Source organism: Lampris incognitus, chromosome 4 (assembly GCF_029633865.1).
Source record: "Lampris incognitus isolate fLamInc1 chromosome 4, fLamInc1.hap2, whole genome shotgun sequence".
Taxonomy (NCBI): domain Eukaryota; kingdom Metazoa; phylum Chordata; class Actinopteri; order Lampriformes; family Lampridae; genus Lampris; species Lampris incognitus.
Genome location: NC_079214.1, coordinates 6,307,507 through 6,333,303, shown reverse-complemented (window position 1 = coordinate 6,333,303; position 25,797 = coordinate 6,307,507). Strand labels below are relative to the sequence as shown.

The 25,797-nt window shown below is 48.6% G+C and overlaps 1 protein-coding gene across 3 annotated transcripts in view; it reads left to right on the top strand.

The window, feature by feature from the left end:
• cgnl1 (cingulin-like 1) overlaps positions 1-25,797 on the top strand; it is a 90,744-nt gene that overhangs the window by 27,092 nt on the left and 37,855 nt on the right. For all 3 annotated transcript variants that reach the window (XM_056278358.1, XM_056278357.1, XM_056278359.1), the window contains exons 9-11: positions 19,203-19,409; positions 20,410-20,514; positions 20,636-20,788. In XM_056278358.1, the coding sequence (XP_056134333.1) occupies positions 19,203-19,409; positions 20,410-20,514; positions 20,636-20,788 (465 nt within the window). The remainder of the gene's footprint in view (positions 1-19,202; positions 19,410-20,409; positions 20,515-20,635; positions 20,789-25,797) is intronic.

Sequence of the window (25,797 nt, the reverse complement as noted above, 5' to 3'; positions counted from 1 at the left end):
CTTCTCACATTTTTGTTGCCCGAGTCGGAGGTCGGGCGTCTCGCCGACGACTTCTTCCTGATTGCAGAAACAACCGATTGTGTATAAAACAGCACGAGGTTCATCACTTCATTTACGCCCGCTGGTGGTAAATGAAGCGGCGTGCTGTTTTAGTGACTACAACTCCCATAATCCCCCTCTCTCAAACAGTTGTGGGTGATGGCGTCCAATGCTGACTATTTATATTTGTCATTTGTGTATAACCAGCATCAAAGTATCCGTTTCAGTTTAGAAGGCGTAAATACAACATGCACATTAGACAAATAGGTGAAACGTGTCACTTCCTGTGGGGCAGTTAAGATTGGCCCATGTCACGAATGGTTTTTTCTATTTTCATTGGGGTTTGGGGGGGGGGGGACATTTTTAACACTTCCAGCATTTAAAGGGTGATATTTCACTATTTAAACATCCCACCATAAACCTTTTTTTTCAGTTTTCTCCCCAATTGTATCTGGCCAGTTAGCAGTTAGCAGTTAGTTAGCTAGCAGTTAGCTTAGCCTGCCCCGCTTCCATGTCCTGTCAGACCGCCCTCGATGTTACCCCTTCGGGCCCAGCTCCGGTCAGAGCCGTGGTCCTTGGGCTCACAGGACGCAGCAGACCAAGCTCTCCCAGCCAGACACCCTCGACACACCTCCCCGCACTCCACACGACGACACTAAAAACACAGTCAAGGCTAGGCGAGGCCGCCGCCAGACCGCCCTCGGTGTTATCGGAACCGCTGGTCTGCATAGGCTAGCAGTTAGCTTAACCCGACCCACTTCTGTGTTCTGTCAGACCGCCCTCGGTGTTCGCTCTTTGGACACAGCTCCAGGCAGAGCTGTGGTCCCTGGGTCCACAGGACGCAGCAGACCAAGCTCTCCCAGCTGATCCAGCACCAGATCTCCCAGCCATCAAATGAAGACAGATTTAGACACGGACAAAGACACTGCATGGACGGTACTGGGTGAGGCCACCACAAACCTGAATTCACGCTGCCATCTTCCCACACCGGTACTGGGTGAGGCCACCACAAACCTGAATTCACGCTGCCATCTTCCCACACCGGTACTGGGTGAGGCCACCACAAACATGAATTCACGCTGCCATCTTCCCACACCGGTACTGGGTGAGGCCACCACAAACATGAATTCACGCTGCCATCTTCCCACACCGGTACTGGGTGAGGCCACCACAAACATGAATTCACGCTGCCATCTTCCCACACCGGTACTGGGTGAGACCACCACAAACCTGAATTCACGCTGCCATCTTCCCACACCGGTACTGGGTGAGGCCACCACAAACCTGAATTCACGCTGCCATCTTCCCATACCGGTACTGGGTGAGGCCACCACAAACATGAATTCACGCTGCCATCTTCCCACACCGGTACTGGGTGAGGCCACCACAAACCTGAATTCATGCTGCCATCTTCCCACACCGGTACTGGGTGAGGCCACCACAAACCTGAATTCACGCTGCCATCTTCCCACACCGGTACTGGGTGAGGCCACCACAAACCTGAATTCATGCTGCCATCTTCCCACACCGGCACTGGGTGAGGCCACCACAAACCTGAATTCACGCTGCCATCTTCCCACACCGGTACTGGGTGAGGCCACCACAAACCTGAATTCACGCTGCCATCTTCCCACACCGGTACTGGGTGAGACCACCACAAACCTGAATTCATGCTGCCATCTTCCCACACCGGTACTGGGTGAGGCCACCACAAACCTGAATTCATGCTGCCATCTTCCCACACCGGCACTGGGTGAGGCCACCACAAACCTGAATTCACGCTGCCATCTTCCCACACCGGTACTGGGTGAGACCACCACGAACCTGAATTCACGCTGCCATCTTCCCACACCGGTACTGGGTGAGGCCACCACAAGCCTGAATTCACGCTGCCATCTTCCCACACCGGCACTGGGTGAGACCACCACAAACCTGAATTCATGCTGCCATCTTCCCACACCGGTACTGGGTGAGGCCACCACAAACCTGAATTCATGCTGCCATCTTCCCACACCGGCACTGGGTGAGGCCACCACAAACCTGAATTCACGCTGCCATCTTCCCACACCGGTACTGGGTGAGACCACCACGAACCTGAATTCACGCTGCCATCTTCCCACACCGGTACTGGGTGAGGCCACCACAAGCCTGAATTCACGCTGCCATCTTCCCACACCGGCACTGGGTGAGACCACCACAAACCTGAATTCATGCTGCCATCTTCCCACACCGGTACTGGGTGAGGCCACCACAAACCTGAATTCATGCTGCCATCTTCCCACACCGGTACTGGGTGAGGCCACCACAAACCTGAATTCACGCTGCCATCTTCCCACACCGGTACTGGGTGAGGCCACCACAAACCTGAATTCACGCTGCCATCTTCCCACACCGGTACTGGGTGAGGCCACCACAAACCTGAATTCACGCTGCCATCTTCCCACACCGGTACTGGGTGAGGCCACCACAAACATGAATTCACGCTGCCATCTTCCCACACCGGTACTGGGTGAGGCCACCACAAACCTGAATTCACGCTGCCATCTTCCCACACCGGTACTGGGTGAGGCCACCACAAACCTGAATTCACGCTGCCATCTTCCCACACCGGTACTGGGTGAGACCACCACAAACCTGAATTCATGCTGCCATCTTCCCACACCGGTACTGGGTGAGGCCACCACAAACCTGAATTCATGCTGCCATCTTCCCACACCGGTACTGGGTGAGGCCACTGCAAACGCGAATTTGCGACATGATCTTCCCAGACCGGAAGTGGAAGTGACACTTCCTGTGTCAGACCAAGTTTCCTCAATTGCCGCAGAAAGAACATCCTCTGCTGGGCCTTTTTGAGGATGGAGCTGATGTTGGGTCCCCACTTCAGGTGGAGATGGCAGTTCCTCTTCGCTGCTATGCACTTCTGAAGTTTGTTTGCAGTACCGTCTATGTGGACACGCGTGTGTGACGTCACATTGTCTTGGCATTATGATAGTGGCTGATCCACCCAATGGGAATTATAGTCCTAGTCCATCCACGGTGCCGGACCCCATTTTTTTCCCATCTTTGGTGCCCCCATATGACACGGGCAATTTAGAGGGGGTTGATGGGAGCGTGTGCTTTACCCCAGATGTAAGAAGAAAAAGCAGGATTGTCTCACTCCCAGCCGTCGTGACGCGTCTCATCTTTCATCGACTTTTATCACGACGGTCATTTCTACCGTTCTAGACCCGTCCACCATGTTCTCAGGTTAAAACATGTATAAAAATGTCCCGGTTATGTCTCGTGTCACGTGTGCCAGAGAAGAAGGTTCATGTTTCTGAATCCGGGTGGTCGATTCTGAGTCTTGTGGTTTTTTTTTCCTCTTCCGTGGACGTAATGGAAACCTGTCCTGCCGGAACGGCTTGCAGGGCGCCAGTCGAACTAAATACACCGCCGCCGTGAACAAAGCAGGCGGTCAGTGTGTTTGAAATGTGTGAAAAACTGAAGTTATGAGAATTAAGATTTATTGGCCGAGTACGTTTCCACTTGACAAGACATTTGTGTTTGTACGGCTCGCATAGTTCAACATTAGGCAATACACGTCGATACGCAAACGATACACATCACTGGCACAAATGTTGGCGATAAGGCAGGTTAAACAGTAAGGTCAAAGGTCAGGGGGGATTAAGGAATTCAGGCACTGTCAGTAAAGACATACTATTATATACAGGTTGCAGAGTATTGGAACGAAGGTTAAATATTGCGCCGTACAAACACACACTTGGCTGTGGGCATAGGAATGGATAAATACAGTACAGTGTTGACGTTAAGAAGCAGGAATGTAGGTACTAATGTAGTAGCGATAAAGAACATTTTACATTAGAATACAGTCGTATAGTGTAGATAGTAATATAAATATAAGTATGGCAGTGTACACACAAACGGCTCTCACTTTATGTTCGTTAAACTTTCAATGAAGTACTCTGAGTGTTTTTGTTTAGTTTTTAAGCTTGGGCTAAGTTGTTGGTGAATCTGCTAAAAATTCAATCACTCCTTGGTCTTAAAGGCTGCATTAATATGAACAATATTGATATAAAAATAGTAAGAGAAGTGATACATTCTCTCAACTTGTTTGACCGAAATGAACAGTGGCTATCTCGGCTTGCTTGGTGATTATATCCACATCACTAATGATCATTTATCAGCATTTTCCTGCGCGTAGACATCTGATGAAAGCACCAATAGTCATCGCCAATCATCACATTATCCGTTATGGAGGTATTAAGTCTAAAATAACATGGTGTTTGATTTGGTTGACATGGTCCAGCCTTAATCCAGAGTAGTGTGGTTAATATATCTGTAATGGCAGCTGTAAGATAATTAAGTTGGCGTTGTCAATCAGCACATTAGTCCCTTTAGAGAAAGTTTAGTTGGATCTCCTGTGCAGTCGCTCTGGTCTAAGCCTGGTCTAAACCTGGTCTAAGCTTAGTCTAAGCCTGGTCTAAACCTTGTTAAGCCTGGTCTTAACCTGGCCTAAGCCTGGTCTGCTGCATTGGGTAGTCTAGATGTCGGTGACCGTCCGTCAGCCGGAGGTCCAGGCTGATGTCTCCATGTTGGCGGGTTGTCTTTCTACATTGACTCTTGAGAGTTATGGAGGCCTCGTTCTGGAGCTGTCGTTATTTTCTCTTAATTCCATCAGTCTGAGGATCTCTTTTGTCACCAGGACCAGGGCCAGGATGTTGGTCTTTCACTCTTCTACAATATATACTCATGTTTAGCTGAAAAGGGTTGAGTTAGGATGCGATATGTCTTTTATGTGCCGATTTCATTCTCTTAAAAGTAGAAAAAAACAGGTGTCCTTCAGAGTTCTTGTATGACCTCCCTCTTACTGACCTGGACTATTCTGTTACATGTTAAACCCGGACACCCCCGCTGTCTGGCATAAAAACTCCTTTTAAACCAGGTTTGTCTATCCATTTCTCTAAAGGACAAGACGTGGCTTGATTCCTGCTCTCCTCATGTGGCTCCAGAGACGCCAGTGCTTCTCAAATGTCACGTTTTAATTTCTGCTGCACGCCGTCTCCCCAGTCCACCACAGGGCTTCATTTGAGTCTGTCTGTCTTCTTCAGTGTCGGACCTTCGTTTTGTAATAAATACCTTTAACATGGCTCGCTCACCCACTCGTTCACATGCTCACAGTTAACTGGTCCATCTCTGGAGGGTAAAGAAGTAAAAAAGGAAAAAAAAAAGATGGCGGCACAGTAAAGTCAAAATGTGTTGAGCGAGGCTTGAAAATTAAAACAAAGAAGTTACAGAATCAGAAACACTTTGTCATTTCATTTCATGCACTTGTGCACATGAAATGAAACGAACCATCGTTTCCCCCAGCCCACGGCAGTGCAACACAAAGACAAAAACACATCCAAGGACTACAACAACACATATCACCCTGTCTCTAAGGCTGAGCCCAGACACCCTACGAGGAAACTCATTTCAGCCACTTGTGTCCACGATCTCACCCTTTCGGTCACTACCCAAAGCTCATGACCATAGGCGAGGGCTGGAACCACGATTGACTGGTAAATTGAGAGCTTTGCCTTCCAGCTCAGCTCCCTCTTCACCACAACGGTCCAGTATAATGTCCACATTACTGCTGATGCTGCACCGATCCGCCTCTCAATCTCCCGCTCCATCCTACCCTCACTCCTGAACAAGACCCTGAAATACTTGAACTCCTTCACTTGATGCAAGTGTCTATATCAAATATATATTAAAAAAAATAAAAATCACTGTCTAGGAGGAGAACATACACCAGCCAGGATGACTGTCGGAACAGGTCCTGCAGGTTGGTGGGATGGCGCCTCTGGACTGCGATTTTCAGTCTGTGCCACAGGTTTTCAATGGGGTTGAGGTCCGGGCTTTGACTTGGCCACTCCACAACACGACGTTCACCTTTTTGTTGCTGAGCCTTGCTGTTGTTGCTTTAGCCTTGTGCTTAGGATCATCGTCCTGCTGAAAGGTGAACCTTCTCCCAAGCTTCAGTGTTATGGTAGACTGCAACAGGTTTTCCTCCAATATGTCCCTGTATTTAGCTCCATCCATTCTTCCCTCAGTTTGAACAAGGTTCCCAGTGCCTGCAGAGGAAAAGCAACCCCATAGCATTATGCTGCCGCCGCCATGCTTCACTGTAGGGAGAGTGTTTTTTAGGGCATGAGCAGTGTTAGGTTTGTGCCACACATAACGCTTTGAGTTTTGGCCAAAAAGCTCAACTTTCGTCTCATCTGACCACAGAACCCACATCCTAACCGGGTCTCTCTCATGCTGGGTAGCAAACTCCAAGCCTGCTTTTATATGCATAGTTTTGAGCAACGGCTTCTTTCTCGCCACCCTCCCATACAGGCCAGATTTATGGAGAGCCCGTGATATGGTTGACTCCTGCACATTTACTCCAGTTTCAGCCACTGACCTCTGGAGCTCCTTCAGAGTGACTGCAGGATCATCTGTGGCTTTCCTCACCAGCCCTCGTCTTGCTCGGACACTTAGCTTTGAGGGACGGCCTGTCCTACAAAGCGTCTGGGTGGTGTGATACAGCTTCCACTTTTTGACAATGGATCCAACGGTGTTCCTAGGGACATCCAAACACTCGGATATTGTTTTGGATCCCTTTCCTGCGTTGTCTCTTACTTCAGTATTCTGCTGCTTTGGCTTCATGTTCTGATGGAGTTCACGCCCGGCTAATGAACTTTACACAGAGTGCTTTTATACCCATAAACCAGACCGTTACTTTAACATCTTACAGGTGCACACTAATTATGTCCAGTTGTGTTGACCTGAGTTTGTTTGAGGAATAACTTGTCATTTGTGTAAACTTGGAGCTTTCAGAGCACAAGGGGTTGAATACTTATGCAAGTACTATATTTTACTTTTTTTTTGGGGGGGGGGTTTTCCCCCCTTTTTCTTCCAGTTGTACTTGGCCAATTACCCCACTCTTCCGAACTGTCCCGGTTGCTGCCCCACCTCTTCTGCTGATCCGGGGAGGGCTGCAGACTACCACATGCCTCCTCCCATACATGTGGAGTCGCCAGCTGCTTCTTTTCACCTGACAGTGAGGAGTTTCACCAGGGGGGACCTAGCGCATGGGAGGATCACGCTATTCCCCCCAGTTCCCCTTCCCCCCCAAACAGGCGCCCCAGCTGACCAGAGGAGGCGCTAGTGCAGCGACCAGGGCACATACTCACATCCGCCTTCCCACCCGCAGACACGGCCGATTGTGTCTGTAGGGACGCCCGACCAAGCCGGAGGCAACACGGGGATTTGAACAGGAGATCCCCATGTTGGTAGGCTACGGAATAGACCACCATGCTACCCGGACGCCCCGTACCCCACCTTTTTATAGCATACCTGCAAAGCACCAGTCTCTGTGAAACAGTGAGGCAGCATGGGAGGTTGATGGTAACAGGGGTTTGTGATGGAGCGGAGGTGACGTCGCTGGTCCTTGTGGCAGCGGGCCAGTCGGTCCCAGTTAAATCACAATACATGTGTTTGTGCAGCTGCTGGATGGATATCCTGTCTTTCTCTGCATCCTGGTTTAGACGAGGTAGACATGAGAACACCACTGCTGTTTTTGTCAGTGTTTCTTGCGGAAAAACAAAGTTTTGCAAATTGAAATTTGTCCAATGGGCAGATATTCGGTGAATCAGCAGCATTCATGTAGGATGTTCAAGTTTTATAACGGCTTTCTCTGTGTCATCCTTTTTGCTTGGCGTGAATCCTGTTTAATGTTTATCTTGGTTTAGTAAACATAATTTATACAGTTGACTCTAATTATTTTGTATTTCTTCATGGAGAAGCTGAATATGAATTCTCTCAAAATTAATGTTGTTGTCCTGTGGGCTGTGAGTTGAACCGGCTACCTGCCAAGTTCGAAGAGAACTTCAGACTTTCATGGAGGATGTTATGGACTTTGCTTTATCATGTTGAGTAACATGATGAGTGGTCTGCTATGATGGGAATCTCTGCCAGCTTTTAATGCGGTGATATTTCTGGTTCCACTTCTGGTGGGGGAAGATGGTGGCATGAATTCAGATTTGCGGCGGCCTCACCCAGTGCCGTCCATGCAGTGTCTCTGTCCACGTTTTGTCTTTGTTTGATAGCTGGGGGAGCTGACGCTGGATTGGTCTGCTGCGTCCTGTGGGCCCAGGGACCACGGTCCTGACCGGAGCTGTGCCCAAAGTGGTAACACCGAGGGCGGTCTGACAGGATGCGGAAGTGGGGCAGGCTAAGCTAACTACTAGCCCATGCAGACCGGCAGTTCCGATAATGCCGAGGGCGGTCTGGCGGCGGCCTTGCCTCACCTTGACTGTGTTTTCAGTGTCGTCCTGTGGACTGGATCAGCAGGGAGAACTTAGTCAGCTGCGTCCTGTGGGCCCAGGGACCACGGTCCTGACCGGAGCTGTGCCCAAAGTGGTAACACCGAGGGCGGTCTGACAGGATGCGGAAGTGGGGCAGGCTAAGCTAACTGCTAGCCCATGCAGACCGGCAGTTCCGATAATGCCGAGAGCGGTCTGGCGGCGGCCTTGCCTCACCTTGACTGTGTTTTCAGTGTCGTCCTGTGGACTGGATCAGCAGGGAGAACTTAGTCAGCTGCGTCCTGTGGGCCCAGGGACCACGGTCCTGACCGGAGCTGCACCCAAGGAAGCAACACCGAGGGCGGTCTGACAGGACAGGGAAGCGGGGCAGGCTAAGCTAACTGCTAGCCCATGCAGACCGGCAGTTCCGATAATGCCGAGGGCGGTCTGGCGGCGGCCTCGCCTCGCCTCGCCTTGACTGTGTTTTCAGTGTCGTCCTGTGGACTGGATCAGCAGGGAGAACTTAGTCAGCTGCGTCCTGTGGGCCCAGGGACCACGGTCCTGACCGGAGCTGCGCCCAAGGAGGCAACGCCGAGGGCGGTCTGACAGGACAGGGAAGCGGGGCAGGCTAAGCTAACTGCTAGCCCATGCAGACCGGCAGTTCCCACAGTCATCCTGGCTGGCGTTCGTTCTCCTGGACAGTGTTTTGGTTGTTGTTTAGTTTGGATATGTGTGTTAGTTTGGATGTAGTATGTGTTCTTGTAGTTTTTGGATATGTGTATTTGTCTTTGTGTTGCACTGCCATGGGCTGGAGGAAATGAAGTTTCGTTTCATTTCATGCACTTGCGCACATGAAATGAAATGACAAATTGTTTCTGGTTCTGATTTAACATCAGAAAACTCTGGTACTGTTCTGGGACTGGGACAGCTGAGCTAGCAGGGGGGGTTTTCATTCCCGCTCACTTCAGAGGTCGTGTGAGAGCTCAGGACACACATACTCCAGTCTCATGTTTGAGCCGCTTTTCAAAGTCTACACAATGTTAGTTAATGCCCAACTTTAGGTAAACAGATTAAACGCACGCAGGTTCCAAGTCAAACGCTGGGTTTTGTAACAAGCCAGCGGGCCGCGAGCTGCAGGACTTTCCCCTGGCGTGTGGACACGAGGAGGAGGAGGACGAGCTCCTCAGCGTTTTCATGTCTATTTGTTGAATTTGTATTCAATATAATGTCATGATGAGAGCTGAGTGTGACTAAATCATCCAATAGTTGGATTGTTTTATATGTAGCTTTCCACAAGAACCTGTCAGTGTTGTTGTTGTGAGTAGTGACTGTATGGTCATCGCAAATCATCATCAAATTAACACAACAGAGCCTTTATGAAGACATAACCAATAGTATATGTGAACATTTTTCACTTTATGTGTGCATTTGGGCTCTTATTTTGCACACGATGTGAAAGGCTTAACAGAATGGGTGACGGTTCAGTAATAACGTAGTATTTATTACTCGTATCAGTGACAGTCCAGTATTTATTACTCGTATCAGTGACAGTTCAGTAATAACGTAGTATTCATTACTCGTATCCGTGACAATTCAGTAACAATGTAGTATTTATTAATCGTGTCAGTGACAGGTCAGTATTTAATACTCGTATCAGTGACAGGTCAGTATTTGTTACTCGTATCAGTGACAGGTCGGTATTTGTTACTCGTATCAGTGACAGGTCAGTATTTGTTACTCGTATCAGTGACAGGTCAGTATTTAATACTCGTATCAGTGACAGGTAGGTATTTGTGACTCGTCTCAGTGACAGGTCAGTATCTGTTACTCGTGTCAGTGACAGGTCAGTATTTGTTACTCGTATCAGTGACAGGTCAGTATTTAATACTCGTATCAGTGACAGGTAGGTATTTGTGACTCGTCTCAGTGACAGGTCAGTATCTGTTACTCGTGTCAGTGACAGGTCAGTATTTGTTACTCGTATCAGTGACAGGTCAGTATTTGTTACTCGTATCAGTGACAGGTCAGTATTTGTTACTCGTATCAGTGACAGGTCAGTATTTATTACTCGTATCACTGACAGGTCGGTATTTATTACTCGTATCAGTGACAGGTCAGTATTTACTACTCGTATCAGTGACAGGTCAGTATTTATTACTCGTATCAGTGACAGGTCAGTATTTGTGACTCGTATCAGTGACAGGTCAGTATTTAATACTCGTATCAGTGACAGGTCGGTATTTGTTACTCGTATCAGTGACAGGTCAGTATTTGTTACTCGTATCAGTGACAGGTCAGTATTTGTTACTCGTGTCAGTGACAGGTCGGTATTTGTTACTCGTATCAGTGACAGGTCGGTATTTGTTACTCGTATCAGTGACAGGTCAGTATTTAATACTCGTATCAGTGACAGGTCAGTATTTAATACTCGTATCAGTGACAGGTCAGTATTTATTACTCGTATCAGTGACAGGTCAGTATTTATTACTCGTATCAGTGACAGGTCAGTATTTGTTACTCGTATCAGTGACAGGTCAGTATTTAATACTCGTATCAGTGACAGATCGGTATTTATGACTCGTATCAGTGACAGGTCAGTATTTATTACTCGTATCAGTGACAGGTCAGTATTTGTTACTCGTATCGGTGACAGGTCGGTATTTGTTACTCGTATCAGTGACAGGTCAGTATTTGTTACTCGTGTCAGTGACAGGTCAGTATTTAATACCCGTATCAGTGACAGGTCAGTATTTGTTACTCGTATCAGTGACAGGTCAGTATTTGTGACTCGTATCAGTGACAGGTCAGTATTTGTTACTCGTGTCAGTGACAGGTCGGTATTTGTTACTCGTATCAGTGACAGGTCAGTATTTGTTACTCGTATCAGTGACAGGTCAGTATTTAATACTCGTATCAGTGACAGGTCAGTATTTGTTACTCGTATCAGCGACAGGTCAGTATTTATTACTCGTATCAGTGACAGGTCAGTATTTGTTACTCGTGTCAGTGACAGGTCGGTATTTGTTACTCGTATCAGTGACAGGTCAGTATTTAATACTCGTATCAGTGACAGGTCAGTATTTGTTACTCGTATCAGTGACAGGTCAGTATTTAATACTCGTATCAGTGACAGGTCAGTATTTAATACTCGTTACAGTGACAGGTCGGTATTTGTTACTCGTGTCAGTGACAGGTCAGTATTTGTTACTCGTATCAGTGACAGGTCAGTATGTGTTACTCGTATCAGTGACAGGTCAGTATTTGTTACTCGTATCAGCGACAGGTCAGTATTTGTGACTCATATCAGTGACAGGTCGGTATTTGTTACTCGTATCATTGACAGGTCAGTATTTGTTACTCGTATCAGTGACAGGTCAGTATGTGTTACTCGTATCAGTGACAGGTCAGTATTTGTTACTCGTATCAGCGACAGGTCAGTATTTGTGACTCATATCAGTGACAGGTCGGTATTTGTTACTCGTATCATTGACAGGTCAGTATTTGTTACTCGTATCAGTGACAGGTCAGTATTTGTTACTCGTAACAGTGACAGGTCAGTATTTATTACTCGTATCAGTGACAGGTCAGTATTTGTTACTCGTGTCAGTGACAGGTCAGTATTTATTACTCGTATCAGAGCCAGGTCGGTATTTATGACTCGTATCAGTGCACGGTCAGTATTTAATACTCATATCAGTGACAGGTCAGTATTTACTACTCGTATCAGTGACAGGTCAGTATTTGTTACTCGTATCAGTGACAGGTCAGTATTTGTTACTCGTATCAGTGACAGGTCAGTATTTAATACTCGTATCAGTGACAGGTCGGTATTTGTTACTCGTATCAGTGACAGGTCGGTATTTGTTACTCGTATCATTGACAGGTCAGTATTTGTTACTCGTATCAGTGACAGGTCAGTATGTGTTACTCGTATCAGTGACAGGTCAGTATTTGTTACTCGTATCAGCGACAGGTCAGTATTTGTGACTCATATCAGTGACAGGTCGGTATTTGTTACTCGTATCATTGACAGGTCAGTATTTGTTACTCGTATCAGTGACAGGTCAGTATTTGTTACTCGTAACAGTGACAGGTCAGTATTTATTACTCGTATCAGTGACAGGTCAGTATTTGTTACTCGTGTCAGTGACAGGTCAGTATTTATTACTCGTATCAGAGCCAGGTCGGTATTTATGACTCGTATCAGTGACAGGTCAGTATTTAATACTCGTATCAGTGACAGGTCAGTATTTAATACTCGTAACAGTGACAGGTCGGTATTTGTTACTCGTGTCAGTGACAGGTCGGTATTTGTTACTCGTATCAGTGACAGCTCAGTATCTGTGACTCGTATCAGTGACAGGTCAGTATGTGTTACTCGTATCAGTGACAGGTCAGTATTTGTTACTCGTATCAGTGACAGGTCAGTATTTAATACTCGTATCACTGACAGGTCAGTATATATGACTCATATCAGTGACAGGTCAGTATGTGTTACTCGTATCAGTGACAGGTCAGTATTTAATACTCGTATCAGTGACAGGTCAGTATTTAATACTCGTATCAGAGCCGGACAGCTCTCGGGTGGCTCCCCGCCTGTAGTTAAAATGTGTGGTTATTAAACAGGCGCTGGTAAAACACCTGCTATCTTTCTGTGGAGCGTCATCCCGTCCCGCCTCACCTGCACCTCCAGCGTCGTCCTACCAGGCCTACCTACTTCCTGCGGGCTGGTGTTGACCCGCTGTGGGAAGTGGGGCAGTGGAGAGGGGTCGGAGGTCAACTCGTTATGTGTGTGAAAGGAGATTAGTTTCCCTTTGTCCGTGTTCTGTCTTTGTTCTGAAGGCTGCGGCCGTGCGCACACACACACACACACACACACACACACACACACACACACACACACACCCTGTCAGAGGGTAACCATGATGACGTCTAAATAACTAAGCTTCTTCTTCTTCTTCTTATTATGGCGGAGTGCCCCCACCCATAGGTTTAGTGGTGGTGTCAGGAAGGGCGCCCGACATAAAACTTTGCCAAATCATGATGCGGATTGACAAGACCATACCGGATCGGTCAAGACCCGGGTTAATAACCACCGCCATCGGTGCTGTGCCCTCACAGGGCACCGATGGAAACCGTCAGATCCACTGTGGCGCCCCCTGGGAGGCAGGCAACAAGCCGAAAGAAGATTACGACGGATTTCTTGATTTTCTTTTTTGGGGGGGGGGTTTCCCCCCTTTTCCCCCCTAAATGTACCCGGTCAATTACCCCACTCTTCCGAGCCGTCCCGGTCTCTGCTCCACCCCCTCTGCTGATCCGGGGAGGGCTGCAGGCTACCACATGCCTCCTCCCATACATGTGGAGTCACCAGCCGCTTCTTTTCACCTGACAGTGAGGAGTTTCACCAGGGGGACGTAGCGCGTGGGAGGATCACGCTATTTCCCCCAGTTCCCCCTCCCCTCCAAACAGGTGCCCCGACCAACCAGAGGAGGCGCTAGTGCAGCGACGCAGACACGGCCAATTGTGTCTGTAGGGACGCCCGACCAAGCCGGAGGCAACACGGGGATTCGAACCGGCGATCCCCGTGTTGCTAGGCAACGGGACAGACCGCCACGCCACCTCCCCTGGATTATCCTGATTGTGATGCTAAACTGCCAGTGTATACCTGGGTCTACCCCCACCTGCCTGCTGACTGAGCTGTCCTCCCTCCCTCGCTCTACGGCCCCCGCTGGAGTCTCGATGTCTCCGTGGCCCACAGTCGCCGTCCTCACGGGCCCTGACAGAGATTCAACACTCGTCTGGACCAGCAGGACTCCCTCAGCCGTGGTCGGTTCGCTCGTTTGAATCACGGTTAGCTTCTCCGAGCCTCCCGCCTCCTGGCACATAAACTGCTGTGTGGAGGGAAGTCGGTGTTTTAATAATGTAGCTGGTCTCTGTGTAGCCGGTCTCTGTGTAGCTGGTCTGTGTGTAGCTGGTCTCTGTGTAGCCGGTCTCTGTGTAGCTGGTCTGTGTGTAGCTGGTCTCTGTGTAGCCGGTCTCTGTGTAGCTGGTCTGTGTGTAGCCGGTCTCTGTGTAGCCGGTCTGTGTAGTTGGTCTCTGTGTAGCTGGTCTGTGTGTAGCCGGTCTCTGTGTAGCTGGTCTGTGTGTAGCTGGTCTGTGTGTAGCCGGTCTCTGTGTAGCCGGTCTGTGTAGTTGGTCTCTGTGTAGCTGGTCTGTGTGTAGCCGGTCTGTGTGTAGCCGGTCTGTGTGTAGCTGGTCTCTGTGTAGCTGGTCTGTGTGTAGCTGGTCTCTGTGTAGCTGGTCTCTGTGTAGCTGGTCTGTGTGTAGCTGGTCTCTGTGTAGCTGGTCTCTGTGTAGCTGGTCTGTGTGTAGCTGGTCTGTGTGTAGCCGGTCTGTGTGTAGCTGGTCTGTGTGTAGTCGGTCTGTGTGTAGCTGGTCTGTGTGTAGCTGGTCTGTGTGTAGCCGGTCTGTGTGTAGCTGGTCTCTGTGTAGCTGGTCTGTGTGTAGCTGGTCTCTGTGTAGCTGGTCTCTGTGTAGCCGGTCTCTGTGTAGCCGGTCTGTGTGTAGCTGGTCTGTGTGTAGCCGGTCTCTGTGTAGCTGGTCTCTGTGTAGCCGGTCTGTGTGTAGCCGGTCTGTGTGTAGCCGGTCTGTGTGTAGCCGGTCTGTGTGTAGCTGGTCTCTGTTGACACTGAAACAGCCGACCTGCGGTGACTGAGGTTAGACAGGCACTGAGACATGAAAAAAACAGGTTCGACCAGAGTCTTGCTGTGTTAGACCTGTCCCATTCACACACCGGATCAGTCCACACACACACACACACACACACACACACACTGTACATACATGTATAAACACACACATACTGTATATTTACACACACTCACACACTGAAACACACTTTACCAACACTTGGGATTAGCCTCAGTCAAAGCAAAGAGCAGTGTATTGGTGTACTGGGAGGTAGGAGGTGTATTGGGGGGTAGGGGGGTATCGGGAGGTAGGGGGTGTACTGGGAGGTAGGGAGTGTACTGGGAGGTAGGAGGTGTACTGGGAGGTAGGAGGTGTACTGGGAGGTAGGGAGTGTACTGGGAGGTAGGAGGTGTACTGGGAGGTAGGGAGTGTACTGGGAGGTTGGGGGTGTACTGGGAGGTAGGGAGTGTACTGGGAGGTTGGGGGTGTACTGGGAGGTAGGGAGTGTACTGGGAGGTAGGGGGTGTACTGGGAGGTAGGGAGTGTACTGGGAGGTAGGGAGTGTACTGGGAGGTAGGAGGTGTACTGGGAGGTTGGGGGTGTACTGGGAGGTAGGGAGTGTACTGGGAGGTAGGAGGTGTACTGGGAGGTAGGAGGTGTATTGGGAGGTAGGGGTCTATCGGGAGGTAGGAGGTGTATTGGAGGGTGGAGGTGTATTGGGAGTGTACTGGGAGGTAGGGGGTGTATTGGGAGGTAGGGGTCTATCGGGAGGTAGGGGGTGTACTGGGGGTGGGGGTGTACTGGGAGGTTGGGGGTGTACTGGGAGGTAGGGAGTGTACTGGGAGGTAGGAGGTGTACTGGGAGGTAGGGAGTGTACTGGGAGGTAGGGGGTGTACTGGGAGGTAGGAGGTGTACTGGGAGGTAGGGAGTGTACTGGGAGGTAGGGAGTGTACTGGGAGGTAGGAGGTGTACTGGGAGGTAGGGAGTGTACTGGGAGGTAGGGAGTGTACTGGGAGGTAGGAGGTGTACTGGGAGGTAGGAGGTGTATTGGGAGGTAGGGGTCTATCGGGAGGTAGGAGGTGTATTGGTGGGTGGAGGTGTATTGGGAGTGTACTGGGAGGGTGGGGGTGTACTGGGGGAGGGGGCCCCGTCTGTCCGGAGGTGGGGTTGCATTAACAGAAAACTGTTCCTTCTCTCACCAGATTTTAAAGGTGTAGTTGGGTAACTCCAGATATCCTCCATGTGGAGGGGATCCACACCAGGAACCGACCTCGTCGCTTTCTGAGCAGCTCGTGACTTTTATCCACGTTAGTCTGCACGTGGCCGTCCGTGATGTCAGCTTTTATTTTCTGTTTTCAAAGAACAAACTAGTGTGTGTCGGTTGTCCAGTGGGTGACTAGCGGTTATACAACACACCTACTGGACCTGTCCGGGACAGTGGACACCATCTGATGAGTGTCCCCGTGAGCCGCACAGTGCAGAGTAGGAGTCCAACTCACGTCCCCGCCCGTCACCAGTCTGTCCGCTGGCTGCGGGTGGTGTCACGGTGGTGTGGGGTGTCGACGTGGGTCTCTCTCGTGTGTCTGTTGGGCATTCTTCACCGTGCAGCGACAAACAGGAAACTCCCAAAACCCGTCACCCGGCATTCCTCGCCCTGACCAGATATTCCGGTTTCTCCGAGCGAACCGTGGACGTCTGCTGTCAAGAGCGTGCCGCTGGTGGCGGGGGGGGAGCGCCGCCGCCATCAGCGGCTGAAACTGTCTGCGGCGCAGATTGACTGACAGGGTGGCTGTCGGCTGTCGGGGGTTTTGTTTCGATCGCCTCCGTCCTCGAGGCCGCACCCAGACGTGCTCACCAGCGCAAACTCGTCATTCAGAAACGTGGAGAAAACACACTGGGCTCTGGTTTAACTCGTGCAGGGGCCCCGGACGTGAAGTCGGGAGTCAGGACGGGTGGAGAGATCCGCATGGTATGTGGGGAGGTGCAGACACCGCGGCTTATGGTCCCTCGCATGTTTAACATGTTGCTGTCCATTTGTGTAGGCCATAGTCACAATCTGTACAATATACCACAATACATTACAATCACTGGCAGTCACTCGGTCCCGCTGTAGGTCTAGCTCAGCATCCCAAGACCGACCGCTTCTTTGACAACCTGTTTTAAGTTGACATGGACTTGTATAGACGTGTCGGTCAGGTGGCTCGGCTGAACCAGATTGTCCCGAGGTGGGAATGTGTGGGCCCTGTGACGTCGCCCCGCCTGCCGCCCAGTGACTGCTGGGACAGGCTCCAGCATCCAGACCGCCACCCCGACTGGGATAAGCGGGTTGGATGGATGGATGGATGGACGGATGGATGGATGGATGGTTGGATGGATGGATGGATGGATGGATGGACGGATGGATGGATGGATGGATGGATGGATGGATGGATGGATGGATGGATGGATGGATGGTTTAAGTTGGTTTCTATAATTGCTTGATTCAAGTTTAACAAGTTACGGTTCAGACTGCAGAGAATACCTCCAAACCACTTTGGTTCAGCTTGTTTCAAGGTTTCTGGTCTTTCAGGTAAACAAGTGATTTTATCTTGTTTCAAGAAATCTCCCCGAATTTAAATATTGGTAACACTTTAGTATGGGGAACGTAGTCACCATTAATTAGGTGCTTAGTAGCATGCAAATTAGCAACATATTGGCCCTTAATTGGTCATTATTACGTACTCATTAATGCCTTATTCTGCATGGCCTTATTATCCAACCAGTAAGCCATTAACTATGAGTTTTCCCTCTATAACCTCAGAAGTATTGCTTATTAGTAGTACCATCTCAATATGCTTTGCTTAGTATGGCCTTTATAAGGTGGTAGTACCACAAGAAGAGTTATTCTCCCTTACTAACACTTAATGAATATGGTCTGTTCTTACATAACAACACACAAAACTACAAGTGTTCATAGTGTTAAATTACTCTAAATTAAGTTTTTGTTACTTAGAATATGCTCCCCATACTAAAGTGACATCTTGATCATTACTAATTCACTAGTAATTAAGTTTTGTTACTTAGAATATGTTCCCCATACTAAAGTGACATCTTGATCATTACTAATTCACTAGTAATTAAGTTTTTTTATGTTCCCCATACTAAAGTGACACCTTGATCATTACTAATTCACTAGTAATTAAGTTTTTGTTACTTAGAATATGTTCCCCATACTAAAGTGACATCTTGATCATTACTAATTCACTAGTAATTAAGTATTTTTACTTAGAATATGTTCCCCATACTAAAGTGACATCTTGATCATTACTAATTCACTAGTAATTAAGTATTTTTACTTAGAATATGTTCCCCATACTAAAGTGACATCTTGATCATTACTAATTCACTAGTAATTAAGTTTTTGTTACTTAGAATATGTTCCCTATACTAAAGTGACATCTTGATCATTACTAATTCACTAGTAATTAAGTTTTTGTTACTTAGAATATGTTCCCCGTACTAAAGTGACATCTTGATCATTACTAATTCACTAGTAATTAAGTATTTTACTTAGAATATGTTCCCCATACTAAAGTGACATCTTGATCATTACTAATTCACTAGTAATTAAGTATTTTTACTTAGAATATGTTCCCCATACTAAAGTGACATCTTGATCATTACTAATTCACTAGTAATTAAGTATTTTACTTAGCATATGTTCCCCATACTAAAGTGACATCTTGATCATTACTAATTCACTAGTAATTAAGTATTTTTACTTAGAATATGTTCCCCATACTAAAGTGACATCTTGATCGTTACTAATTCACTAGTAATTAAGTTTTTTATGTTCCCCATACTAAAGTGTTAGCGAAATATGTTACTGCCCCCCGGCGGGTTACTTTTGCTTGTTTTGGGGGATTTCCTTAGCTTGAATATGCTAAAAACCTGTCTCAGTTTTGACACGGTGGCCTTGCGGTGTAGCGTGGTGGACTCACAAGAGGAAGTCAACATGTTTACGCTGTGTGAGAACCTGAAACATGTCTGCCGTCATCCAGTCTCACTCACGCCGTCTCGCCATCATCCGGTGTCTTTCTTTGCTCGGGTGTCACTCCCTCGGTTTCCCTTGTGCTGATGTCCCTCTCCGGTTTTCCTGGTCTGCAGAACAAAGCCACGGTGAGCCGGGAGAAGGCTGAAGTGGAGGCGGCCAAAGGGGCCGTGGAGGGGCAGGCCGGGCGTCTGACGCAGGAGGCCGAGCGACTCCGTAAGCGAGCGCAGGAGCTGGAGAACGAAGTGGCCAAACTCAACCGAATCATCGATGAGGCCAAGCTGCAGGAGAGCCGGCTGGGAGACAGGGTGGTCAGACTGGAGGTAAAGCTGTCAGTCAAGCATAAGACCCAAACCTCTGACCGGTCTGCTGTCCGGTACGACCTGATGTCCAGGGCTGCAGTGTCTCATGCAGGAAGTCAGAAACACTGTTGTGGGATTTAAAACAAAAGAAAATTGATATATATATATATATATATTGTGGAGTTTAACCATACATGAAAATGCGTTGTCCTCTGCAGAACTCCTCCAGTTAAAAAAAGAAAAAGTCGTGTCCAGGTGGCGTGGTGGTCTATTCCATTGCCTACCAACACGGGGATCGCTGGTTCGAATCCCCATGTTACCCCCGGCTTGGTCGGGCGTCCCTACAGACACAATTGGCCGTGTCTGCGGGTGGGAAGCCGGATGTGGGTATGCGTCCTGGTTGCTGCACTAGCGCCTCCTCTGGTCGGTCGGGGCGCCTGTTCCGAGGGGGAACTGGGGGGAATAGCGTGACCCTCCCACGTGCTACGTCCCCCTGGTGAAACTCCTCACTGTCAGGTGAAGAGAAGCGGCTGGTGACTCCACATGTATGGGAGGAGGCATGTGGTAGTCTGCAGCCCTCCCCGGATCAGCAGAGGGGGTGGAGCAGAGACCGGGACGGCTCGGAAGAGTGGGGTAATTGGCCGGGTACAGCTGGGGAAAAAAAACCCAAAAACTAAATGCGAAGGGCTGCGTTTTTGTTTTTAAAGAAACCGTGCAATTAAATATTGTTAGTGACATACAATGGTCAAAGTGTTTAATTCCAACCATAAGTATAATGAAATCATGCCTACTGCAGCTTTAATTAAATGTTTTTAAATTTTATTTTATTATTTTTTTGGTTTATTCTCAGTGCTGTTTAATTATGGAGACCTTGGTGTATTATTTTATTTTATTTTTTCCTTCTGGATGGGAATAGAGAGGATTTAAATTGAAAACCGGGTGGGAATGATCAGAATGTCCTTGGGGTCGGGGTCGAAGAAACAGTCTGGCGAAGAGAGCTAACCTGATGTCTTTTTCACAGAGAGACAAGAAACACCTGGACGAGTCTTTGTCTGAAATTAAAGAGCAAGAAGAAGAGATGTCCCGTGCCAACCGAGCCCTGACCACTCGGCTAGAGGACGTGCAGGTCAGATAAGCAGCTGGAAAGACATGAAATATTTCCGTATCAAAAGAGCAGTTCAGTGATTTTTGTTTTCTCTTTGTGATATTGGTAGCCCTGACATCTTTGATAACGTGTCCCTCCACAGAGGAACTTTGCCAAACTGAGCGGCGAACACAAAGAGCTGGAGGAGAGGTTGAAGGAGGAGAAGGCTCAGAAGGAGTTGTTCAAGAACACGAAGAACGAGATTGAGGACGAGAGGAGGCTGCTGGACCGAACAGTAGAGAAACTGCAGAGGGAGGTGAGAGCGCCGCAGTCTCCTAACTCACGAACACTGTATTTCTTTTTTTGGGCGGCACAATGGCCCAGTGGTTAGCACTGTTGCCTCACAGAAAGAAGATCCTGGGTTCGAACCCCAGGCCGTCTCCCAGGTCCTTTCTGTGTGGAATTCACATGTTCTCCCCATGTCTGTGTGGAGTTTGCATGTTTTCCCCATGTCTGTATGGAGTTTGCATGTTCTCCCCATGTCTGTGTGGAGTTTGCATGTTCTCCTCGTGTCTGTGTGGAGTTTGCATGTTCTCCCCGTGTCTGTGTGGAGTTTGCATGTTCTCCCCATGTCTGTGTGGAGTTTGCATGTTCTCCCCGTGTCTGTGTGGAGTTTGCATGTTCTCCCCATGTCTGTGTGGAGTTTGCATGTTCTCCTCATGTCTGTGTGGAGTTTGCATGTTCTCCCCATGTCTGTGTGGAGTTTACATGTTCTCCCCATGTCTGTGTGGAGTTTGCATGTTCTCCCCATGTCTGTGTGGAGTTTGCATGTTCTCCCCGTGTCTGTGTGGAGTTTGCATGTTCTCCCCATGTCTGTGTGGAGTTTGCATGTTCTCCCCATGTCTGTGTGGAGTTTGCATGTTCTCCTCATGTCTGTGTGGAGTTTGCATGTTCTCCTCATGTCTGTGTGGAGTTTGCATGTTCTCCCCATGTCTGTGTGGAGTTTGCATGTTCTCCTCATGTCTGTGTGGAGTTTGCATGTTCTCCTCGTGTCTGTGTGGAGTTTGCATGTTCTCCTCGTGTCTGTGTGGAGTTTGCATGTTCTCCTCATGTCTGTGTGGAGTTTGCATGTTCTCCTCGTGTCTGTGTGGAGTTTGCATGTTCTCCCCGTGTCTGTGTGGAGTTTGCATGTTCTCCCCATGTCTGTGTGGAGTTTGCATGTTCTCCTCGTGTCTGTGTGGAGTTTGCATGTTCTCCCCATGTCTGTGTGGAGTTTGCATGTTCTCCCCATGTCTGTGTGGAGTTTGCATGTTCTCCTCGTGTCTGTGTGGAGTTTGCATGTTCTCCCCGTGTCTGCGTGGAGTTTGCGTGTTCTCCTCGTGTCTGTGTGGAGTTTGCATGTTCTCCTTGTGTCTGTGTGGAGTTTGCGTGTTCTCCCCGTGTCTGTGTGGAGTTTGCATGTTCTCCTCGTGTCTGTTTGGAGTTTGCATGTTCTCCTCGTGTCTGTGTGGAGTTTGCATGTTCTCCCCATGTCTGTGTGGAGTTTGCATGTTCTCCCTGTGTCTGTGTGGAGTTTGCATGTTCTCCTCGTGTCTGTGTGGAGTTTGCACGTTTTCCCCATGTATGTGTGGAGTTTGCATGTTCTCCTCGTGACTGTGTGGAGTTTGCATGTTCTCCCCATGTCTGTGTGGAGTTTGCATGTTCTCCTCGTGTCTGTGTGGAGTTTGCATGTTCTCCTCGTGTCTGTGTGGAGTTTGCATGTTCTCCCCGTGTCTGTGTGGAGTTTGCGTGTTCTCCTCGTGTCTGTGTGGAGTTTGCATGTTCTCCTCGTGTCTGTGTGGAGTTTGCGTGTTCTCCCCCTGCCTGTGTGGAGTTTGCATGTTCTCCTCGTGTCTGTTTGGAGTTTGCATGTTCTCCTCATGTCTGTGTGGAGTTTGCATGTTCTCCCCATGTCTGTGTGGAGTTTGCATGTTCTCTCCGTGTCTGTGTGGAGTTTGCATGTTCTCCTTGTGTCTGTGTGGAGTTTGCGTGTTCTCCCCATGTCTGTGTGGAGTTTGCATGTTCTCCTCGTGTCTGTGTGTAGTTTGCATGTTCTCCCCATGTCTGTGTGGAGTTTGCATGTTTTCCCCATGTCTGTGTGGAGTTTGCGTGTTCTCCTCGTGTCTGTGTGGAGTTTGCATGTTCTCCTCGTGTCTGTGTGGAGTTTGCATGTTTTCCCCATGTCTGTGTGGAGTTTGCATGTTCTCCCCATGTCTGTGTGTAGTTTGCATGTTCTCCTCGTGTCTGTGTGGAGTTTGCATGTTCTCCTCGTGTCTGTGTGGAGTTTGCATGTTTTCCCCGTGTCTGTGTGGAGTTTGCATGTTCTCCTCATGTCTGTGTGGAGTTTGCACATTTTCCCCATGTCTGTGTGGAGTTTGCATGTTCTCCTCGTGTCTGTGTGGAGTTTGCATGTTCTCCTCGTGTCCGTGTGGAGTTTGCATGTTCTCCCCGTGTCTGTGTGGAGTTTGCATGTTCTCCTCGTGTCTGTGTGGAGTTTGCATGTTCTCCTCGTGTCTGTGTGGAGTTTGCATGGTTTCCCCATGTCTGTGTGGAGTTTGCATGTTCTCCTTGTGTCTGTGTGGAGTTTGCATGTTCTCCTCGTGTCTGTGTGGAGTGTGCATGTTCTCCCCATGTCTGTGTGGAGTTTGCATGTTCTCCTTGTGTCTGTGTGGAGTTTGCATGTTCTCCTTGTGTCTGTGTGGAGTTTGCATGTTCTCCTTGTGTCTGTGTGGAGTTTGCATGTTCTCCCCGTGTCTGTGTGGAGTTTGCATGTTCTCCCCATGTCTGTGTGGAGTTTGCATGTTCTCCTCGTGTCTGTGTGGAGTTTGCATGTTCTCCTCGTGTCTGTGTGGAGTTTGCATGTTCTCCTTGTGTCTGTGTGGAGTTTGCATGTTCTCCCCGTGTCTGTGTGGAGTTTGCATGTTCTCCCCATGTCTGTGTGGAGTTTGCATGTTCTCCTCGTGTCTGTGTGGAGTTTGCATGTTCTCCTCGTGTCTGTGTGGAGTTTGCATGTTCTCCTCGTGTCTGTGTGGAGTTTGCATGGTTTCCCCATGTCTGTGTGGAGTTTGCATGTTCTCCTCATGTCTGTGTGGAGTTTGCATGTTTTCCCCATGTCTGTGTGGAGTTTGCGTGTTCTCCTCGTGTCTGTGTGGAGTTTGCATGTTCTCCTCGTGTCTGTGTGGAGTTTGCATGTTTTCCCCGTGTCTGTGTGGAGTTTGCATGTTCTCCTCATGTCTGTGTGGAGTTTGCACGTTTTCCCCATGTCTGTGTGGAGTTTGCGTGTTCTCCTCGTGTCTGTGTGGAGTTTGCATGTTCTCCTCATGTCTGTGTGGAGTTTGCATGGTTTCCCCATGTCTGTGTGGAGTTTGCATGTTCTCCTCGTGTCTGTGTGGAGTTTGCATGTTCTCCTTGTGTCTGTGTGGAGTTTGCATGTTCTCCTCGTGTCTGTGTGGAGTTTGCATGTTCTCCCCATGCCTGTGTGGAGTTTGCATGGTTTCCCCATGTCTGTGTGGAGTTTGCATGTTCTCCCCATGTCTGTGTGGAGTTTGCATGTTCTCCTCATGTCTGTGTGGAGTTTGCATGTTCTCCCCATGTCTGTGTGGAGTTTGCATGTTCTCCTCGTGTCTGTGTGGAGTTTGCATGTTCTCCCCATGTCTGTGTGGAGTTTGCATGTTCTCCTTGTGTCTATGTGGGTTTCCTCCGGGTGCTCCGGTGTCCTCCCGCCATCAAAAAACATATATGTTAGGGTTAATACTCCTGCCTGTTCCCCTGAGCAAGGCAATGGAAAGAAGAACTGGAGTTGGTCCCCGGGTGCTGCAGCTGCCCACTGCTCCGATACAATACAATGGATTACATGCAGAGAACACATTCATTGTGTGAATACAATTCATTGTAACAATAAAATGACCGAATAAAGTGGCTCTCTCGTTATTATTTATTCGTTAGACACACGTCATTAATCCACCTGTGAGGAAAATACTATTCAACCCCTGGTTATAACAGAAAAGACGTTGTGTCGTGCAGGTGAAGTACATCACTTAAAGATGTAAGCCATACTTTTTTCCTGTTAAAATGTGTTGAGTCTGCCTCCAAAGGAGAAGAAGAAGAGGAAGGAACTTGCATGTTGAATGCAGAAGAGCGAGCATTAGGTGCTGAACTACAAAGCTGAACTTTTACCAAAGCTGAAGCCAGTGTTTAGCTGGGTTTAATCAAGCGCTTGATATGGATTGATATGTTCTTCAGTAGTACCATGTCGGATGACATTGTTGATCAGTCTTATTTCTCCAAATTAAGCACGCTACTGCTGGAATGAGTTGCGGTGTTACACCAAAATTTGCACTCTTAATTGTACCGACAACATCAAGTAGAAGAATTTCTGATTCTGGTTTACAACTGTGGAACATTGTGACTCGCATGTGACGCTTTCTGTCCGCTCAGGATCATGAAACGCAATGAAAACAAACTGTTGTGACCACCAAATGATGCAAAAATACTGAAGAAATGAAAGCACCCGGGTGGCGTGGCGGTCCGTTCTGTTGCCTACCAACATGGGGATCGCCGGTTCGAATCCCCATGTAGCTCCGGCTTGGTCGGGCGTCCCTACAGACACAATTGGCCGTGTCTGCGGGTGGGAAGCCGGATGTGGGTGTGTGTCCTGGTCGCTGCACTAGCGCCTCCTCTGGTTGATTGGGGCGCCTGTTCAGGGGGGAGGGGGAACTGGGGGGAATAGTGTGATCCTCCCACGTGCTACATCCCCCTGGTGAAACTCCTCACTGTCAGGTGAAAAGAAGCGGCTGGCGACTCCACATGTATGGGAGGAGGCATGTGGTAGTCTGCAGGCCTCCCCGGATCGGCAGAGGGGGTGGAGCAGAGACCGGGACGGCCCGGAAGAGTGGGGTGATTGGCTGGATACAATTGGGGAGAAAAGTGGGGGAAAATCCAAAAAAAATGATGAAGAAATGAAGGGTAACCTCTGTTACCTGATTTGACACATCAGGGTCAGTTTATTCCAGTCTTGAATAGCATGTGAAGAAAAGCAGTCTGAGAAAACGATGCAAGTGACAAATATTTCAGGGAAGAACATTTTTCTTCCTGTTTAGAACTGAAAGCACTTGATGTCTGCACTTGTCTGTTACTGCGTGTATGTATTTTTATGTGGCAGCCTTTATGTCCAAGACAAAGTTCCCTCAGGACAAATTAAGTAGTCTAGAATCTTGTATTATTGTTTGTCAAACGTTTGCTTCCTGAGCCACATCTTCTTTGCCACAGTCCTGTTAGTTTGGCATG